At 39.3% G+C, this 15,131-nt stretch overlaps 3 protein-coding genes across 3 annotated transcripts; 2 read left to right on the top strand and 1 right to left on the bottom strand.

Moving 5' to 3' along the window:
• Window positions 1-355: 355 nt before the first annotated feature.
• On the top strand, window positions 356-1,095 carry LOC149007797 (uncharacterized). Its single transcript, XM_089167160.1, has 2 exons — window positions 356-741; window positions 804-1,095. Exons 1-2 carry the CDS (start codon window positions 356-358, stop codon window positions 1,093-1,095), a joined length of 678 nt encoding a protein of 225 aa, XP_089023286.1.
• A 2,973-nt stretch (window positions 1,096-4,068) lies between these two features.
• LOC149007796 (uncharacterized) lies at window positions 4,069-6,816 on the top strand. Its single transcript, XM_089167159.1, has 2 exons — window positions 4,069-4,453; window positions 6,713-6,816. The coding sequence occupies exons 1-2, from the start codon at window positions 4,069-4,071 to the stop codon at window positions 6,814-6,816; spliced, it is 489 nt and encodes a 162-aa protein (XP_089023285.1).
• A 5,267-nt stretch (window positions 6,817-12,083) lies between these two features.
• LOC149007795 (uncharacterized) lies at window positions 12,084-14,836 on the bottom strand. Its single transcript, XM_089166529.1, has 5 exons — window positions 14,362-14,836; window positions 13,771-14,272; window positions 13,429-13,630; window positions 12,834-13,319; window positions 12,084-12,726 (listed from the first exon to the last, which is right to left on the bottom strand). Exons 1-5 carry the CDS (start codon window positions 14,717-14,719, stop codon window positions 12,280-12,282), a joined length of 1,995 nt encoding a protein of 664 aa, XP_089022655.1. The 5' UTR covers window positions 14,720-14,836; the 3' UTR covers window positions 12,084-12,279.
• Between the last annotated feature and the right edge of the window lie 295 nt (window positions 14,837-15,131).

The following is a 15,131-nucleotide window of genomic DNA, read 5'->3' as shown; positions in this document are numbered from 1 at the left end:
GAACATACATGGCGTGAGTTATGCTCAAGTGGTGCAAGCGGCAAAGAAGATAGAGGAAGTAGAAAGCGAGACTTATCAACTACAAAGGAGTTTGGCTAATAAGGGACCCAATCCTTATGTGAATAGAAATCAGGGAAGATTTTCTAGGCCTTCACCTTACCCCATTCCTCAATTTCAACCAAGAGGAGCAGGGTTTGGTTATGGAAATAGCGGTGCACCAAGGCAGCTAGCTAGAACTACGCAACACTCAGGACCTAATCCATGTCCTATTAATGGCCCTAGACCAGTAGTTCAGCCCACTACAGTTCGAGGTCAAGTAGCGGTCATATGCTTCATTTGGAAGAAACTTGAATATATGGCTTTCTTTTTCCAGCAAAAAGGAAGTCAACCTAACACTTCTTTCAAGCCACCTCAGCAACCTCAGGCGGGAAAGATGTATAGTTTGATTGGGACTGGAATGGACCAACGTCATGATGTGGTAATAGGTACTCTTCTTATTGCTTCAGTTCATGCATTTGTGTTATTTGACACTGGAGCATCACACTCATTCATTGCATCATCATTTGTGAGGCGTACTTCCTTACCATCTAGCAAATTGTGTCATGAACTAGTGGTTAGTGCACCCACTCGGTCACTAGTAAAAATTGATGAAGTAGTTGGATCTTATCCTATAACTGTTGAAGGAGAAGACCAAGATGCCCAACTTGTGAAGTTGGATATGAGGGACTTTGATGCAATCTTGTGAGCTTGTCCCATAACTTTGTCTCATGTTCTGATAAGAAAGTCCAATTTCATCCTGCTAGTGGCCCTATTTTTGAATTCCAAGGTGATTTGGGAAAACATTGTGAGAAGACTATAGTGGCAGCACTTCAAGTCAAGGAACTAGTTGGGGGTGCCAAACTTTGTGCCTCCATAGAAGAAAAGAAAAAAGTGAAGTCCATTGAAGACATTGAAGTAGTGAAGAACTTCAAGGATGTTTTTTATGATGAATTACCCGGAATACCCCCAGAAAGAGAGTTGGAATTTGCCATTGAATTGGTACTTGCAGCTGCACTTGGTCCAAAGCTCTATACAGGATGGCACCCATGGAGTTGAAAGAGATTCAAGACCAACTAAATGAGTTACTAGGCAAAGGTTTCATCCAACATAGTGTATTTCCTTGGGGAGCCCCGGTGTTGTTCATGAAGAAGAAAGATGGAAGTATGAGGATGTGTATCGACTATAGAGAAATGAATAAGCTCACCATCAAGAATAAATATCTTCTACCAAGAGTAGATGATTTGTTTGATCAATTGAAGGGAGCCTCGATTTTCTCCAAAATTGACTTGCGATCGAGATATCATCAATTGAGAGTGAAAGCAAGCGACACATGCAAAACGGCTTTTAGGACTTGATATGGCCATTACGAATTTAAAGTGATGCCATTCGGCCTGATTAATGCACCAGCCGCTTTCATGGATTTGATGAATAGGATAATTCACGATGTCTTAGATAAATTTATAATTGTTTTACTGATGACATCTTGGTTTATTTTAAGGATATGAAAGAGCATGTCGAACACTTAAGGTTTGCTGTGCAAAGGTTGAGAGAAAATAAGTTGTATGCGAAGTTTTCCAAGTGTGAGTTTTGGCTTTCACGTTGTATTTGCGGATAGAATCAATGTGGATCCAAATAAGGTCAAGGCAGTGGCAGATTGGGATCAAGCCAAGTCGGTTACTGGAATTAGAAGCTTCTCGGGACTTGCTGGATACTATAGAAGATTCATTGAAAATTTCTCTAGGTTATCTGCCCCAATGACAAGATTGACAAAGAAAGGTGTGAAGTTTGTGTGGAGTGAATCGTGTGAAAAGAACTTCCAAAAGTTGAAGAAGAGATAGACCGATGCACCGGTTTTGACGGTACCTAATAACTATGGAGGATTAATGGTTTACAAGGATGCATCAAAGATCGGTCTTGGTTGTGTTTTGATGGAACACGGGAAAGTGGTAGCTTATGCATCAAGGCAACTTAAGGATTATGGACACAACTATCCCACTCATGATCTTGAGTGGGCTGCGGTGGTTTTCACTTTGAAAATATGGCGCCACTAACTTTATGGAGAGAAAATAGCCATTTTCACCAACCATAAAAGCTTGAAATACTTCTTCACCTAGAAGGAGTTGACTATGAGACAACGTTGGTGGTTGGAGCTTGTAATGGACTACGATTGTGATATCCAGTACCATTCGGATAAAGCAAATGAAGTGGTTGATGCTTTGAGTAGGAAGAGCACTCGAAAAGTAATTAATCTTAATGCACTTAGCAAGCCTTTGTTGAACTCTATCATGAAGTTGGAATTGGAGATTGTGCCGGAATGTTTTGATGTAATCCTTGCTGATTTGATAGCAAGGCCTACCCTAAGAGATCATTACTTTAAAGCCTTCGGATCCTTTTTATCGCAAGAAAAGCTAGAGAAGATTTCTTCAGATCCTCAAGAGGTGATTGAGTTTTCTTTATCCTCCGATAATGCTCTAATGTACAGAGGAAGAATGTGTGTACCAAAAAATGAAGACCTTAGAAAAGAGATTTTGAGTAAAGCACATCATTCCGTGTTCTATGCATCTCGGTAGTACCAAGATGTACAAGGACTTGAAAGAGCACTATTGGTGGGTTGGTTTGAAAAAGGATGTTGAAGACTTTGTGGCCAAATGTGGAACTTGCCAAAGGATAAAAGCCATTTGACACCATATGCGGGCAGTGGCGGAGCCACGTTGGGACCGGAGGGGGCCATGGCCCCCCCGGATTTTTTGAAATTGTAAGTATTCTTGTTTTTCTCCTTATTTCTCTATCTTTAAATGTGAAATACCACTATTTGGCCCCCTCCAAAAAATTAAAAATAAAAATTTAAGATAAAGATGATGGGTACAAATGTCATTCATAATCTTTATCTAATGGTTATCATTAAATCCCTAATTTTAAGGAATAAAAAGTTAAATTCTAATTAAAAACTAACTCACGATCCATGAATTTCTCCTTATATATTCTCTCCTATTTTCATTTCTATTTATTCTCTCATGAATCTCCTCTTTTATTCCTATTTTTCTCTCTTTTTTTTTTCTCACACGTCTCACAAAATATTGAAGTAGTTAGGAAACTTTGGAATTTTCCTAAATCTTCTCCACACCAGGTATTCACTCTCTCTTTCTCAAATTATTCCTTTCTCTCTCTCACACTCATGAATTTTCTATTAATTTACTTAATTTTTAATGTAGACTTCACATTAAAATATAATAATATATTCTGAAATGGGACCTACAGTGGGTCCCACATTGGCCCACATACATTCCCCCCCCCCCAATGTTCAATCCTGGCTCCGCCCCTGTATGCGGGTCTTCTGTAACCATTCCATGTGCCAAGTTGGAAGTGGGAGAACATCATGATGGACTTTGTCATGGGTTTGCCTTGAACCAATAAGGGAAATGACACAGTTTGGGAAATAGTTGACAGATTGACAAAATCGACGCACTTTATTCTTATGAAGATTACCTTCACCATGGACAAACTAGCAAGTTATACGTGGATAACGTGGTGAGATTACATGGTGTGCCGGTGAGTGTTGTGTTGGATCATGATCCATGGTTTCTATGAAGATTTTGGAAGAGTCTAAAAAAAGCTTTGGGTAGCCAGCTAAGTTTGATCATAGCTTATCATCCCCAAACAGATGGACAATCGGAAAGAAGCATTCAGATCTTGGAGGACTTGCTTCATGCTTGTGTAGTTGATATGAGTGGAAGTTGGGATGAACACTTAGCATTGGTGGAGTTCGCTTACAACAACAGAAATCAAGCTACCATTGGCATGGCACCGTTCAAGGCTTTGTATGGATAAACGTGTAGAAGTCCCCTCTATTTGGATGAAGCTGGAGAACAAAGAGTTTTGGGCCCTGAGTTGCTAGAAGTCACTGGAGCTATGGTTGACTTGATTAGAGAAAGAATCAAGACAACTTAGTCCAAGCGGAAATCCCAAGCAGACAACAGGACAAATATTGAATTTTGAGCAGGCGAAAGAGCTTTTCTGAAGGTCTCACCAATGAAATGTGTGGTGAGGTTCAACATTAAGGGGCAGCTCAGTCCAAGATATATTGGTCCTTTTGAGATTATAGAGAAAGTGGGACCGGTTGCATATCGGTTGGCACTTCCGACATCTTTGACAGGTGTACATAGTGTGTTCCACGTTTCCATGCTTCGTCAATGCATAAAGAATCTGGAACACCTATTACCACAGGAACCTGAAGGATTGAGTGCAAATTTGTCTTATGAAGAAGAGGCCGTTGAGATATTGGACCATAAGGACAAGCAACTCCGAAATATTCTATTATTGAAAATTAGGTGGATGAATACACAGGTAGAAAAGGCCTCATGGGAAAAAGAAGATGAAATGCGAGCGAAGTATCCTATTCTCTTTAGTGCCTCAGGTACGTCAATTTTGAGGAAAAATTTTTTTTAAGGGGGAAGAATGTGAAATCCCCCGGATTTCTAACCCGTTAACCCATGATCTCAGGAGTGCGAACTCGGGCTTCAAGTCGGCGACAACTGTGGTCCATTCAAGTCAAGCCCAAAGATTCTAAAGTGGACCAAATGATTATGGATGACCCTTGTGATGACGCGACAACTCTCCTAGATTTTAAGAGAAGAGAGAAGGTTAATCATGATGGCATTAAAAGATGATTTTGTTACGTCCGTAAATCAGCAATGGAAACTTTGATTGACGAGATTAAGGTATCCAAACGTAGATATCGAAAGACCTTTCATTCAAACCAAAAATCACCGAAATCAGTATCCATTTGGGGGTTCAACCATGGACTGGTCAATTGGACCAATCGACTGCACCAACCCCCATCATTTTTCCAACTCCAAGATAGAATCGCGATTCTGAGTTTTTCAACCCTATTTTAGATTGTAACTCACCTCTAAACGTGTTTTCGGATGCTAGAGTGAGGCTAAGGCTTTGGGAAGAGAAGAAACCAAGGAGAAGAGTAGATCTCATCCAATCAAAGGTGCTTTGTGATGCGGATCATTGTGGGAACGTTGAAAGAGGTGACAATTCTTAAACCCTTCTATTTAAACACAATTGTGTGAGGTTTCTCTTCTCTTCTTTTATGGGATTGCAGTAGTGGAAGCATGTTAGGTTTATTGGATGCTCTTGAACTCTTGTTTTGAGTTTGCTCTTTAGTATGAGAGTTAATGGTGTGAATCTTTGCGAAAGATTTCGTGTTTTGACTCTTTGAGACGCCCTTGGGCTATTTAGGAGAGCCAAAATGAGGGCTTTTTGATCTAGATCGAATTGGATCAAATTGAAGGGATCATTAGGATCCTTTTTCTGCCAATTAGACTTTTCCAAAGTTTCCTTTCGATTTGACTTTGAATTGGTGGCGAAATATTGACTTTACATTGAACTGGGTTTAAAATGGCGAGTTTGAACCTAGTTTTCAGATTGTGTTTTTGTGGGAAGATTTTGGGATATCTTTTTAGCCCAAATTAATTTCTAATTTATATTTATTAATCCTCTTACATGAATAGGTTTATTTATCTTTTAATCACCAAATTGTGGGAGTGAATTTTGGACTTTGGAGAAAAGAATCAAAGTGAAAGGTGAGGAATGACTAACCATGTTTTATATAATTAATTGTTATTATTTTAAATTCTATTGTTGATATAAATTGTTGTTTATTTCTACCTATCATGATATGCCTTGGGTGTGACTTTGTGCGAATGGAAAGTAAGGTTTATTGTTTGGGTGTCACTCTTTTTGTTTTAATCTTATATTATTGATATGAAAATGGTATGATAATGTATGAGATGAAAGAGGAGGAATGATATTATTCTCCTAACTTGTATTATCAATAGGGTTGTGGGTTTTCCCGTTACCCTAGTGACCATATGTGGTTGCATTTTGACCAAAATTACATGATTGATAGGTGTCTAGAAGTGTTGGGCTAGAAATCCCTATAAGTACTACTACCCTTCCGGTAGGGGTATTGAATCCAGTTAACCCGTGATGTTAGTGGCTGGGTCTTGAGTATCGAGTAGGCCCACTAACATCATAGAGAGGTAGGGTTGCATATATTAAATAAGAGCTCCTGGGTGCTCAAGACCAGTAACTTACCCGTGATAGGACATGGAGAGCATCCTGTCCATTATATGTGGATGACCATTGGGTTAAGGAATGGGATCCAACAGATGCCTCCCGTTGAGGATTCCATTCATAGGTGGGAAGATACTGAACCAAAAGGGCACTAGGCATTAGGGAGATATTTGGACCATATGTAGTACGAGACCGTATGACCTTGCACTGGGCTTAAGATTATCCATGACATGTGCCAACTTATACCAAATGGTGATGTGAGAGAGTGGTGACCTATACCCCAACCAGGGCTCGATAAGACTTTACCCAACAACCACGGAGAACCCAATAGACGTCTCTTGTTGAGGGAGAGAGATTGAGACCGCCCAAAGAAGATTGTGTTTACACTCGATGCATGTCTACCTAAGAAACTACATGATAGCTTAGGAGCATCATATCATCATCATACATCTATTTATTTATATTATAAATTATCTTATGAATTATGATGTGGAAATCGGATGAATGTATGACATGGATGTTAGTTAACCTCACTGAGTTTTGTGAACTCATTCCTATATTTTTGTTTGTTCTTTAGACTTCTCTACAGGTTATGAGGACCCCACTTTCATTGAGGATCCTCTATCGAGTGGTTACCAGGAGGGCATGATTGGAGAAGAAGTGGATGCACATGATGCTTCTTGTTCATGTTAGGATTGTTCCTATGGAGTTGCCTTCCATTAGATCTTTTCTTAGAATATTTTTCGCTGCAAACTTTAGACTTTCTTTCCTTTATAGAACTCTGATGTTTAGTTTTTGACTTGAGGTTTTGGACAACTATAAGACTTTTATTTTAGATTTGATAATTTATTGACTTGAACTTGATTTATGTCTGTCCTTTAATTATACTGTCACATCCACCCAGCCGGTACCCTATCTGACATACCCCAGTGTGTGATCCACAGTCCCTAAGATTAGTATCGAGGAAATCAACCTCCCACATTCACAAAAATATAATCAAGAACAAAACTAAATTAAGATTAACAACATTAATTAATAGATCAAAGCAAAGTAACGAAATAATCATCAAAGTGCGGAAATGATACCAATATATATGTATAATCAAAATGTAGAGTGAGGCGGAATCTCACTCCACGAGTACGGTGGAATGTAGTTCGAAAGTAAATAGGAGATTACAATTGGTTCTAAAGACAAGAAAGAAAGATAAAATCAAACTAAGCTAGAGTCTATTCTACTTTATAAAGAACGTCTTCATAGACATAGACTTCGTCAATCAAGCTTAGACGCTCCCACTCCACGGTAGGGCTAATCATGGTATGTAACTTGATCACATGAGGAATCATCAACGTAATCTTCATAGTTTCCAACACCTTGCATGTAGTACACTTCTTCAGCTTGTGCTTCCTCATATTGGCCTTCATAGTCATCTACACCTGTAGAGTAATCTAACAAAAGATATTTGTACAAAAGGAGTGAGTTCAAGAGAACTCAGCAAGGCAAGTCATTCCATAACAACATAAATAACACGATAGCAAATACATAGCATGATGCAGTATGATATGAGACAAATAATGCATGAATGAGTCTAACTCTATGCATGCTAGTCTCTATAGGTAGACATGCTTTAAGTCATAGCACCATACTTCTTTAGGAAGTCATTCACTCCCCCTCAAGCATCTTGGCATCTTGGGTCTACTGGTGGTAGTTGGTTCTTGCATCCCTCTTGGACATTCCATGGTTGGGGTTTAGGTCACCTCTTTCTCACATCACCATTTGGTCTAAATATTGGCGCATGTCAGGGTAAAGCCTAGCCAAATGCAAGTCATATACTTGGTTACATCAACTCTATTCCAGATACGTCCATTCCTCGCCCCTGGCGATCCTTTCCGGTATCCTTCACACTAGAGTCAGCATAGTCCCAGACTACGGACTCATCAACCCTATTGGTCATCCACAAGTAGTAGACGAGAAGCTCTCATGTCTCCTCATGGATTGGCTATCAGTTTTGAGCGCCCATGAGCCCAAGTTTACTAAATGCAACCCTACCAATAAATGACCCCCACAATGTGATTCATGTCCTCTCACGGGTTGGTTACCGGTCTTGAACGCCCATGAATCCCCATTGCTACCACGGATCGTTCAGTCTCAATACCCTTCTGAATTGGCCTGATATAACAGGGAATATCCTAGCCAAACACTACTAGACAAGTCCTAGGTATGACAACCAATAATCCGGGAAAACGTCAAAGGGTAACGTTGGACATATCCCATATTATTCCCACTGATGTCCAAGGACAAAAATGTCAAAAGGACATTCCCCGATCCCAAATCATACCTAAACAATCACAACCCAAATCAGTCATATCATCCACGACAGATATCTCATCATATAAAAGAGTATAATAAGACAACATCAAATGAATAAATAACATACATGAGTAAGTATTCATACATGATCAAGTACATGAAGTAAATAAGGAAATAGGATCTTACTGTACTTGCAACATTCATATCATAATAGAAACTATCATAACAGTAGAAAATCTAAGTAGTTCTCAATTTATAAACTAAGATTCACGCAATCTATGTTAATATGGTAATAATTGTCCTTACCTTAAATAGATTCGTAGATATTCCATACGGACAAGAGAATGGATCCAAGGTTAGCAAACAAACCCTAGAACAACATCATACAATCATTAGGAAGCAGTTCTAAAAGAATAAGCATCAAACAAATCGAAACGGACGAAGAAATCCCATTCTGTTACTGCGGGTAGATTGGCTGGGTAGACCTGGTGAGTAGACTGGTTCAATCGACCCAGGCAATCTACCCAGTGAATAGTACGAGTCAAAAATCAGATTTTTTATCCAAAACCTATCCTACACAATCCGGAATGCTACAAAACTTGGAGGGAATATCTAACACGGTATTCTAAGACTATCTAGCACATGTTAGACATCAAACGGCGATAAAAACCAATACTTACTAATTTAGAATCATACTTTCTAATTTGGTAGAAAACATAGTTTTCAATGAAAACACGCTATAAATGAAAGAGATGATGAGATCTCATTCTAGTATATGAATACAGTAAATTAAGTATATGAATAATCATAGAGATGCATCTATAACGCTAGAAGAAATCAAAATAAGAATATGATCATAGTTTTAAGAAGAAATCATAAGAATCATGTTGAGAATGAATATGAAGATCATAGTATAGAGAATGAAAAGAGATTGTAGAAGATATGATTGCAATGATGCAACATCTCCTTCATGATCTCAGTTCAGAGAAGAGAATGATCATAGAAAGAATAAATCAATAACATAACAGAGTGAATACTAACCTTTGATTGAAGAACAAGAGAAAGAACTTGAAATGTTGCAAGGTTTGATCTTCTTCAACACTCTTGGAGGCTTGGAGAGGAGTTCCTTTAAGTCTCTCTAAGTGATTTGGAGGCTAGGGATACTAAAAATACGAAGAACTATGGTATATATAGCAACACAAACCTAAACAGAAGATTTTGTTCGAATTCTGTCTACTTGGGTCGATTGGCTGGGTTGAGTGACCCAGTTGACCCAGGTTGTCGCCAAAGCCTGAATCAGGGATTTGAGGGCCTTTCACTTATCGGAATCAAATGACACTTTAAACACATAAACAATAACTTACCTAGCATAGGAAAATAGCTTCAAATCATATCTAACCAAGCTCTAAGGTCATCAACCAATCTTCTCTTCATCAAGGTGTAGTCTCTTTTCCAAATCCAACAAGGTCGTCAAGTATGGGGCATCATCGTCAATCTCCATAGGTTCGGAGTCGAACACCATGTCTTCTACTGATATGGCCTATAGTTGACTTTCAATTCCACTTCGGGTCTTCGGACCTACAAACATAAAAGTATCCGGGTTAAGGTTAGGGCCAGGTTTCACATATATATATATATATACTATATCATATGTTTTATGGAATTGTCACTGAACCTAGATTTTGCGGTGTATCACACCCACGGGTATTCTTAGTATGACCGGATCCGGCTGGGTGGGATGTGACAACAATTGTCTTCTACTAGCATTCTAGGTTCTTAGACCTACAAGATGGGTTTCAAGTTAGGATCCTAGGGAATTTTACACTTTGGGCTTAACATTCCATTATTTGATTCCTCTCTCTCTATCTACAGTGATATCTAATAGGCTTGGATTTAACTTTTTTTTTTCTTTCTTTTGGGGATGAAAGATAAATTAATTAGGCACTGCAGGTAACATAAATCATTTGGTTCTATATTATCGCAACCTCCTACATTGGATCCATTTGAGTAATTTACTACCATACTATTAAATCTGTCTAGTAGGGGTCTAAGTATAAAGAGAGAAAAGCTGCTATCCATAGTTGTAAATACTATATCTGTCTTAGAAGGAACAAGGTTAATTGGCCATGCACGTTTCAATTTGGGTAATAGATCAAAGACTTCTTCCTTGTTGCATGACAATTCCTGTATAGGGCAGTAAGAAAGTTGTGCTTGATCTACTCAGAACATAAGCACTCGACAATCCCTTCCAAAAGTATAGCTGATTCTAATCTTCTCTTAGAGACAAACTGGAAGTTTCCATCCCATAACAAACCTACTATCCATCCTACTATCTTGAGTGATTAAGAAACCCTGCACACATTAAGATTTTAAGAGAGAATCAAATTCAAATTAGGTAAAGAAGGACAAATGCATTTCTCATTGCTACTAATGGTCTGATAGTAAAAGTCCCTAGTGCTGCGATCCCCCATGTTTAATGTAAATCATTTACCCATTTGTAAACATTGGATCAAATTTTATTGGGGGTCAGGGGACGTGTTATTAAAGGCCTTATTGTTTCATTCTAACCAAACAAAATAACATGTTATTATGAAAGCTTGAACAAGCCATTTGACTCAGGCCTTATACAAATAGGGGTTGGAAAGGAAAGATTTTGTACAGATGAAGCATGGAGTTCTGAGAGAAAAACTCGGTTCTCAATGCCAAAGGTCCAGCTGCTCAGATCCTTTTGGTCCAATCACAATCAATAAAAATATGGCAAATGGATTTAATCCGTTTCATTGGTAATGTTTGAATATCTCTATTGGTTTTGAATGATTCAAAATTTAAGTTCTTTGTCGCTAACATATCAAAAATAAAGAGAAACAAAGCTAGTGATGAATACTTGAGATTAGTACTTTATAGGGTGAGCTGTATTAACACTGAAATTAGGCCTCCAACGTTGGGACTCGATCACTTGCGAGGCAATTTTGTAAGGTCCGCATCTCCATACCTCTGTCATATCACCCTTTGATCCAAATTGAAAAGTAATGAACCCCTTCCCCAGCTCCCCCCCCCCCCCGAAAAAAAAAGATCCTTTTGAACGACAACCATATTTGTCTTTCTAAAGTCAACTCTCCCAATTAGAGCATACCTTAATAAGTTTTGTTGTCTCTCATCCTCCTACGGCATCACCACTCTCTTAGGTTTCCAACTAGAATTGGTTCAGACAAACCTTCCAGGGATATAGATGTTCCTCCTCGGATCACTCCAGTGTAAGAAACAATGCCTTGGATGCTCTGGATTTGGCCACTAGCCATCCCTAGCTGTCGCCATGCTCAATATTGGAAATAGTATTCGATTGGAACTCTCAACCCCATTTGCCCCACCCCCCTTGTTTCATTAGTTTTTTTACAAGTTGCTTTGTATTTATAATTGTTGAATAAATACCAATGCATTCACCCCCTCACCCATACTAGTGTTTGTTCAATAAATGCCACTTCATTCCTTGACCCCACCATCTCCTTGTGCCACCCACCTTCCCACAAAAATTTTAAAAGGACAGAAAGAAAAATAGGGACACATCTGTACAATTCAAGTAAAGCAAAATTAACTAATATGAAACATGAGTTAATAAACATAACACTTCGTACTAGAGATGTTGTGTTGTTTGTTGGAATGGCAAAAAAAATTACAATACAAATTGAGTATATTATATATACACACATTACAAATTGGGTGAAAACAAAATTAATGGAATTTGAATCAGGAAATATCTTTAATCAATAGATATAGTGTTAAGGATTCTTAACACATCATATAACGTTGTACTTGGAGATGCTCAAGGAAGAAAAAGAAAAGTAACTCTCCCTACACCCTGAAGTGCGCAAGGCTGAGATCTATGTCCTTTGGAACCCTCCTATGTGGAGGGAACTTGGGGAGGAAACTTGCCACATATTTAGCGGTCTCCAAGTAGTTGGTATATTTGCTTATAAGTACTTCATCGTTGGTCTTCTGATTGTCACTATGATCATCTCCACCATGCCTCAGTCTGTTGTTTCTAATTTGCAATCCAGGCTTAACTTCACTTAGAGGAATGTCTACTGGTGCATAATCGTCCCCCAGTATGTTCTCCATGAAAGCTTTAGACTGAAAGGTCCAATTACCAGTCTTCCAATTGAAGCTGTAGAGAGGAAGGAATCGTTGACCATATGCTGCAATAAACTCTAATGCAGCTAGAATGAACTCGAACTCTTCTTTTGACATGTAGTAAGGGAAACTAAGTCTGGTCCACCCAGGTTTTACACCAGTGTAACCCTGTCAAAGCAAATTCAAAGTAAGATCAGTCACAATAAATTTAAGGTGGACATTAATTTCATGGGGTTGCATGAATGGTTAATTGATCTTAGCCGCTAAGGATTCACCTTTTGGATAGCAGCACGAAAAGCTAGCGAATGAGTCTCATCAACACCAAGTAGATGGTGACCATAGGGTCCAGCACAAGCACATCCAGCTCGAGCTTGGATTCCAAAAAGATCATTGAGGAGCTTTGCAACGAAAGGCCCATGGAGAGGTTTATCTCTCTTATTTCCTGACTCTGCCCACATATATAGACCCTTGCTACCTCTTCCATCTCTGTTGTGATCATAAGAAGAAGAATTGGTGGTAGAGTAAACCACGAAAGAGAGTATAGCTTGTCTTGGGGCACTGGTATTCCCTAACACCAATATGTTTTTGTTTGGAAGGAGCCTTTGCATTGCTGCCTTGATGTAGACATGCTCTTGGTTTTCAATAACACTGTAACCCATGAAGTCCTTCACCCAGAAAGCCATAGCTGCCCTTATCTTCTGGACAATTGCTGGAGTTCCAGCATCTTCCCTTTCTTCCACGTCATTGTAATACAAAGTGTGCTACAAATTGATTCACATTCATAAATCAGCTAATAAGTCCCTCCATAAAGTAATTAACCAATTGGACAGTAGCAAATATAGGATTAATCAGAGTGATGAGGGGGCTTACCTCTTCACTAAAGGCATTGACAAAATCAACAGTTCCACCTCCACAAGTTGAAGGTGCAGAAGAACTCAACTTATACAACGCCTTGTGCATCAATAGGAGGCCAGGGGTACCAGGTCCACCGACAAACTTGTGTGGGCTCATGAATATGGCATCATAGCCTTCTATCTCCCCAGATCTCATGTTAATCTCCGCATAAGGACCACTGCACAGATCCAGGTAAATCATTCTTATCAATATGGAGTTCAAAGAAAACAATTGGTATAGAATCTTGATTGTTTAGTGAACATATGAATAGCTTTCAAGCACACAATACAATAGTAGGATGTAGCTAGATTGACTAACCTTGCTGCATAATCAAAGCAAGCAAAAGCTCCATGCTGGTGAAGAAGCTTGGCGATGGCATGTGTATCAGTGTATGTACCAGTAACATTACTACATGCTGAGAATGAACCTAACATAGGACGTCTGGAATCCTTGTAAGACTCAAGTTGGAAACTCAGAGCTTGCATGTCTATCAACCCGTCATCATCAAGACCGATCTCTATCACCTCAGCTAGGCTATTACGCCACGAGAGGAGGTTGGAGTGGTGCTCGTATGGCCCGACAAAGATCACCCATCTCTCCTCAGTCCGTAGGGTTGATAATATCGTATCTCTCATGGTTGAAGGCACTGCAATTCCCATCACCTCTTGAAGGCGCTTGATGGCAGCAGTGGTGCCAGAGCCACAGAATATGAGAGCATCATCTGGTCCTGCACCTAAGCAATTCTTGATGTATCTAGTGGCGTCCTTGACCATCTTGGTGGTCTTGTGCCCCACGTAGCTGTCGCTAGTATGTGTGTTACCTGTGTCCATGCACGTAACCAGAATGAGTTTAACCTACTTCATGAATAGTATGAATCATCAATACTCTAATTCAAACAAATCAACTTACCATAAAAAGGAAGAACACTATTAGCAATAAAATCTTCAATGAAGTGGAGACTTCTACCGGAGGCCGTGTGATCTGCATAGGTGAGAAGGCGTCTCCCAAAAGGAGTGTTGAATTCAACATAGTGTCCGATCAACTGTGACCGTAACCACTCAAATTTGGTTTCTGCAGAATCATTCTTGGTGACTTCCATGTCGTGCACACCAAAGGACTCCGATCGATGGATACGGGCATCATCAGTGTCCAAAATACTACTTCTGGTGGACAAATTGCTGCTCATCACAGGATGTTTGTCATGGTGATGAAGCTCTGGCTTTTGGTGCCAGTAGGTCTTTCCAACCATGGCTTGTTCGAATTCCATGCTTTTTTCACAAGAAGACGGTGAATGGGGAAGGAGGTGAAGTACTGTTTACAATTCAAGAGGAGATCTAGCTTATCGTAGAGAAAATAGAGGAAACTAAGGAAGCCGAGGAGGCAAACGGTGCTCTGTCTTGGCCTCCTGGGACAGAACTGAAATTGGTTTATATAGGTTGGGGAAGAGGAGTTAACAGACGAAATGATCAACTATTAGAAAAGAAAAAAATCATGAAGAATATTAAAAATTCCACTCGTCTCTCTGAGAACGCGTCTTTGAAAATCGGAGCTTCATTTTTTTTAAAGTAAATTAGTTGACAACTCCAATTTAGAGCCAACTTCCGTTTACTAGCGTCACTATTTCTTTTGACACAGGATCTCTGGAAAACGAATCTGTTGATGCCTCAGTTCTTTAGAAT

This window comes from Hakea prostrata, chromosome 8 (assembly GCF_041222555.1).
Source record: "Hakea prostrata isolate BN-2017 chromosome 8, UWA_Hpros_2, whole genome shotgun sequence".
Classification (NCBI taxonomy): Eukaryota; Viridiplantae; Streptophyta; class Magnoliopsida; order Proteales; family Proteaceae; genus Hakea; species Hakea prostrata.
This window is presented reverse-complemented; position numbering and strand designations above follow the sequence as displayed.

Excerpts from the sequence above, each read along its gene's own strand:
- LOC149007797 (XM_089167160.1), top strand. The coding sequence starts at position 356 with ATGGCTTTCTTTTTCCAGCAAAAAGGAAGTCAACCTAACACTTCTTTC. Across the intron at positions 742-803 it reads AGGGACTTTGATGCAATCTT|TGGCCCTATTTTTGAATTCC; the intron begins GTGAGCTTGTCC and ends TCATCCTGCTAG.
- LOC149007796 (XM_089167159.1), top strand. The coding sequence starts at position 4,069 with ATGAAATGTGTGGTGAGGTTCAACATTAAGGGGCAGCTCAGTCCAAGA. Across the intron at positions 4,454-6,712 it reads TATTCTCTTTAGTGCCTCAG|GTTATGAGGACCCCACTTTC; the intron begins GTACGTCAATTT and ends ACTTCTCTACAG.
- LOC149007795 (XM_089166529.1), bottom strand. The coding sequence starts at position 14,719 with ATGGAATTCGAACAAGCCATGGTTGGAAAGACCTACTGGCACCAAAAG. Across the intron at positions 14,273-14,361 it reads TAGTGTTCTTCCTTTTTATG|GTAACACACATACTAGCGAC; the intron begins GTAAGTTGATTT and ends GCATGGACACAG. Across the intron at positions 13,320-13,428 it reads TCAATGCCTTTAGTGAAGAG|CACACTTTGTATTACAATGA; the intron begins GTAAGCCCCCTC and ends ATCAATTTGTAG.